Genomic DNA, 6,000 nt, shown 5'->3' with positions numbered 1-6,000 from the left:
TAATAGCAATCATGAAGGTGCATGACCGAAGTTATTCCACAAGAGGCAATTAAAAAATAAAAACATAAACACCCATTAATTCGACGTAGCAGTATCACCCATTCTACCAATTAATTACCGCGAGAAAACCTGGAGGCCAGTAAAGTAGCAAAAACATATAATGATGGCTTCAGCAATCCCCAAACAGTGTGGCACCACTGCGTACGTTCCTGATATAAATGCTATCAGCAATGCTACAATAGAGTATTCTGCCAATTGAAGGGCACGTTCTGTTTTTGCTATTCCGTCTGGGTATGATAGCGCCCTTCTAACATGAGCCGAAAACATGTAAACTAATGTTGAGGCAGTGGAAAAACCAAAAGCTAAAGCATTGGCTATCACAAATGCTTTGAAAGCAGCTTGTTTGCTTAATACTGCCAATCCCGGATAGATACCTCCGCTTTCATAACCACCGGGCGTGGTGAAAGCTGCCGTGAAGGTGACCGTTGCGATGATCGTGGCTACCAACAAATTGGTCTCATCCGCAGACCTTAAAATTTCCGATTTGGACATGTTGATTCCTTCCATTTCTTCTTTGCTTTTAGAGACAGCATTCTGTATCTCATTTTCCTTTGCGGTCTGCCCTTGTTTAGCTTTCTTTTCTATGGCTGTAGCATTTCCTGCACCTCCATCTGCAGATTCTGTCCCCGTTTCTTTTTGGATTTGTTCTTTGTCTTGCCCCTCGGGATTCAATAGCCAAGAGCCCATTTTTAAGAGTTCTCTTAGACTTCGTCGACCGCCTCTCGCCTTTAACTGGTTCTTCGTATATATCTGTAAATTTACAAATATATGATTTTGTTTTTCTAACACATATTACGATTTAAAGTAGCGTTATATACAAGCAATTTTGGATAACAAATAAACACTAGTCCGAACTCCGAAGCCCACAAACTCCGCAAGCATAGCCACATGTCTGGGCTTGTTGATGCCCCTTTTTGGCAATTCATGCCCAAAAGCCCGGTAAGGAGAAAAGCTCAAGAAAACCCAAGAGATGAGTTAAGGTATAAGCAAAGAAATAGCAATTAGGCTGTATTCCAAAGGTCCAAAGAAAAAAAAATTGCATAAACAAGGCCCAAGTAATGGCCCAAATAGGAAAAGTATTTTTGAGAATAGAGAATAAAGGCCAAAGTTGGCCCAAGCCCTCTTTAGAAGAAGAGTAAAGCATAGGAGGTAGCCACGATAGAATGATCATTTTTGAAGAATAAAATGGGCCTTAGAAAAGCCCATAAGTTGAGAAGTAAAATATAGCCCAATAAGTGGTGTCCAGTTGAATTAAATGAAAGAATAGAAAAGAAACCAAGAGAGCAAGCAGGCCTAACCCAATATAAGGGATAAGGATGAACTCCAATTTTGAAAAGATAAATATGGTAAAACAACACAAGGTAACAGCAGTAGAAAGCGCATGAGGAAGAAAAGAAACAAAGCACGAGAGAAAGACGAAGTGGAGTGGCTTTGTCGACCTGCAACCCAGCCAATGCGCAAGGGAGGCAAGGCCCACAGCTGATGAGAATCTAAGGGGATGGTTTTGTGGAAAGGGAAAAATGCCTAATTTTGGTTTCTTGGCAAGACCCCTTTTGAGAGATACTTTGTTAGGAGAGCATATTTGCCAAAATGAGTAGGAAGTTGATGGGAACTATCTGATGCATATTAGGAAGTGAGGACAAAAGGAATCAATGAGGCTTTACCTCTTTGGGAAAGAGAGAGAGGTAAGGGTGTCATGGCTAATTGGCTTTTGCCCAAAAGGAGGAGAGGAGGTTTGTCTCTAATCCAAGTAACGGGATTGAACCCATTGCTAGTAGCTAGGGATTCAGATCTTCTAAATTTCTTAGGGTACTCTATCAATAGATTTCCTTAAATCCTAACCACACTTTAATGATTTAATGATCTAGATTCTGTCATGTTAGCATTCTACTAATAATATTCTTAAAATAATAAAATAATGTTGCAAACAAAACAATTAAGATTATTGTTAGTAGAATGCTAACATGACAAAATTTAAATCATTAAATCATTAAAGAATGGTTAAGATTTTAAGGAAATCTATTTGATAAAGTACCCTAAGAAATTTAGAAGATCTGAATCCAGCAGGTAGAAGGTAGTTAATAGTAGTTTAACGTGATGATTGTCTGTAGCAGACAAAAATGGTAAGTGAGAATAAGGGTAAAAATGGGAAATCATGTAAGCTTGATCTGGGGTATAAATAAGAACCCTACCCATGAATAGGGAAGCAACAACAACACGGTAACCAAGGCAATTGAAATAGTAAATTGAGAGTGAAAAAAGAGAGAAGGGGGAAAAGCAAGTGAAACCTAAAGGGGAAAAAGGAGTTTAGAAAGAGAGTAAATACGGCATAATTAACATACATCACTAGGCAACTTTTTCCCTCTCTCACACAAGAAACCAAATCTTCTATAATCTCATTTAAGAGGATAGCTATTTTGACCTACTCTTCAAACTACATAACTTTATATCCTTGTAAGAAAATAAGGCTATGTAAGTTGGAGTTCAGGCTCTTTTTAGTCTATATCTTGTAGAGAATCCTTTTGCTCTCATCATTATGTCTGCTTTCGTTATTATTTATTGTTGTTGCTAACATTTTCAGACTGACATTTCACACACACACACACACATATATATCTTGTTTGGAGTGTTTTGCCTTATGCATAGACTGATTTCAAAGGCAATGGCAAAGCTAGGATTTCAGTTTAAAATGGCAAGATTAAAAGTAAAATTAATGTCAAAAAATATTAATTGATATTAATAACAAAAAAAAAAAAAAATGTACACTTGTATAATTATCATGTAAAATCTAATATAAATGTAAAATGTACAAGTCTCTATTTTATATAATCAAAATAAAGAAACAAACACAATTTAATAGTTACTAACAATCAAAGTAAGAAATTAATCTAAATATATAAAATTTAAACATCTAATTTGTTCCTTAAAATAAATTGAGAAACTAAATCAATCTAAAAGCTTTTTTTTTTTTAATACAAGATAGAAATTCTATTCTAGCCAAATCTAAATATATATGTGTGTAAAGTTTCATTCTGGATACTTGAACCCCGACCCTTACTCCTCACACCTCACAAACAATTAATATTTGTGGAGTGACCATACTTTCAAAATAGAATATGCATCAATTTTTTATTTTAGCCAAAGCCCAGCATTTATTTTTAATCATTATTTTGTGTAAATATGGGAGCCAGTGAGCCACTAATAAAAATGTTGTGAAACAAAAAAGGAAAAAAAAAAAAAGAGTAAGTATTTGGTTCCTATTCTTTACACCATATTTTAATCTGATCTCTAATCTTTCAACTATGTCAATTTGATCCCTAATCTTTCAATACCGTGTCGATTTAATCCCTACCGTTATCTATTGAATGAAAATTGTTGACGTGGCTAACGGCCAAAATAAAAAATTAGTTTCTGTAGATGTGGTAATAAACTAATTCTCTATTTTGGTTGTTTACCACGTTAGCAATTTTCATTCAAGAGATAACAGTAGAGATTAAATTGACACGGTACTGAAAGATTAGGACCAAAATGACACAATTGAAAGGTTGGAGATCAAATTGAAATATGGTGTAAATGATAGGGACCAAATATATAGTTTACCAAAAAAAAAAAAAGAGTTGCCATGAATGACAGAATAATGAAAAGGTGGTACAATATAAACATTAATGCTATGTGAGTCATTTAGGACATAATAAAAAATCACAACAATTTTACAACCTTTCCAAATATAGCTTACCGTCTCATACATGGTAACATGACTATTAAAAAAAAATAATTATAAATTAATGTGGACCCATATGATATCAAAATTCAAAATTTAGAAATGTTATTAAATTGTTGGGAATTTTTGTTGTTTTATTTATCACAACATTTTTCACCACCGCATAAGATAAAAGCAAATAGTGATATTATGTGTCGGTGACTCGGACAAATTTTGTTGCTTTTTAACTATGTGTCAGTTTCTTTTTTCTATTTTATGTATTATATAGTCTAGTGTCAGGTTTTTACAGTGAGGTGTTGTTTTGTTTGTTTATAGTCAAGCAAAGTTCTCATCAATTGTTTCTCAAAAAAAAAAAAAAAAAAAAAAAAAAAGTTCTCATCCAAAAAAAAAAAAAATAGTCAAGCAAAGTTTTATCATAACATAACTACAGCTACGAAAGTTTTGAAGGAGCCAGGGGGCAATTTAAAATTGACTATCTCTTTACTATCTCCGCCCCTTTCCAGGGGATCTTGAGGAGATAGTCAAGCCCAACTCCCTTGCCCTCTGCAAAAGCCTTAGCCTAAAAGCACAAAAATACACCTACAGGGTTGAACTAGGAAATAGCGAGACCATAATTCCACGAAAATAATCTCAACGCCAATCAACATGGACGGCAAAACCTTAAACTCACTAGTTCACATCTAAAAAGCATGATTGAAAATTTAAACTTGACCAAACCCTAAAAAATTTATCTCAAAGAAAATATTCATCGTGCAAAGCTGAGTCTCGTCACTAGTGGGAGCATTGTTTTGGGGGTGATGAAGCCATCTATGGAAGAGAGAGGGAAGAGGAGGGACCGGGGGAAGTGAAGGACTAAAAGAGAGATAGAAAGAGCGGCGATGGCGCACATACAAGTGATATGTACACGCTGATGACTTGCCCAAAAAAAAATCTACACTAAGCAAAAAAATAAATAAATTATATTGTAGGTGCCCTTAATTCTTTTGTAGTTTAGTATTAACCTTTAACCATGTGGTAAATAGATATTAAAAACTTCCCTTTTTAAAATAAAATTTCCCCCACCAAATCAACCGTCTTTTTAATACTCCATTAAAAGCAAAATTTTGGAGTGTTTCTTTGTTCAAAATTCCTAATTTCCTATGATGCATTGATACTGCATTCCGCAGGACAGAGGAGTCATACCTGTAGTCTGATTCTTAATGCTACACTGGAACGATTTTTGTCCATTATTGTCAAGCCCTCCTTGTTTGTCGCATTTGTGTCAACATTTCTACAACCTGCCAATTTTATGAGAATTTTGTAATATCCTTTGACAGCTGCAAGATGCATAGGTGTATTTCCTTCTTCATCTTGCTCGTTGATAAGACCCTCAAGATCTGGTCTCTCTAGAAAAAAATTGACAGCTTCCCACATCCCACTTTCTGCAGCAACATGGAGAGCAGTCCGACCCCTGTTGTCCAACAACTCATAGATATCTGGACACGCTGTGATGAGTTCTTTCATTACAAGAACATTGCCTTCCTTGGCCGCAATGTGAAAAGCAGACAAACCTTCTCTGTCCTTTACATATGCAGGCAAAGTATCATTTTCTAAAAACAGCTTGACCAATTTCATGTTACCCATACCTGCTGCAATGTGCAGAGGAGTGCAGCCTAAGTTCTCGCCTTGTACAATCATAGAAGGACATTTTTCCATCACCTTTCTCACAAAACCTAAGAACAGGATATTGCTTAGGTTATCACTTCTACGCATGTATATAAGTATGATGAATTTCTCCTAAAATAGTAATTTTCAATTTGATTTTGAAATATATTAAGATGATGCTGATTGCTTGGAATATAAATGGGAAGTAAATCTTCTTATTTTATCTTGCCAGATATTAAGAGCATGACTATGGAGTTTCTAAAATCTTATACATCCAATTTAAAATGAGTGAAATGATTTTGATACATCTTAAAGAATTTAAAATAGATACTTTTATTTTTATTTTTATTTTTTTTATAAGATAGAAATTCTACTTTAATCTATTCTAAGTGTATATGTGTGTGAAACTGAAACTCCACCTTGAAGACTTGAACCACGGTCCTTACCCCCTACAACTCACAAGCACTTATACTTCTGAAATGATTATCGCGTCAAGGATGCACAGCAGTGAAGTTAAAATAGATACTAAAATGATAATAGTCAATCATTTATTTCAACTTTTTCAATCATAATGG

At 34.7% G+C, this 6,000-nt stretch overlaps 1 protein-coding gene across 1 annotated transcript in view; it reads right to left on the bottom strand.

The window, feature by feature from the left end:
- LOC115980676 (ankyrin repeat-containing protein At5g02620-like) overlaps nt 1-6,000 on the bottom strand; it is a 22,380-nt gene continuing 16,380 nt past the window's right edge. Inside the window, exons 2-4 of the mRNA XM_031102905.1 lie at nt 4,964-5,493; nt 4,266-4,340; nt 1-810 (exon numbers count right to left, since the gene is read on the bottom strand). Coding sequence (XP_030958765.1) covers nt 115-810; nt 4,266-4,340; nt 4,964-5,476 — 1,284 coding nt within the window. The 5' untranslated portion in view covers nt 5,477-5,493 and the 3' untranslated portion in view covers nt 1-114. The remainder of the gene's footprint in view (nt 811-4,265; nt 4,341-4,963; nt 5,494-6,000) is intronic.

The sequence above is a fragment of the Quercus lobata genome, chromosome 3 (genome assembly GCF_001633185.2).
Source record: "Quercus lobata isolate SW786 chromosome 3, ValleyOak3.0 Primary Assembly, whole genome shotgun sequence".
Classification (NCBI taxonomy): Eukaryota; Viridiplantae; Streptophyta; class Magnoliopsida; order Fagales; family Fagaceae; genus Quercus; species Quercus lobata.
Note: the sequence above shows the minus strand (reverse complement) of the source record. Positions and strands in the feature narration are given on the sequence as shown.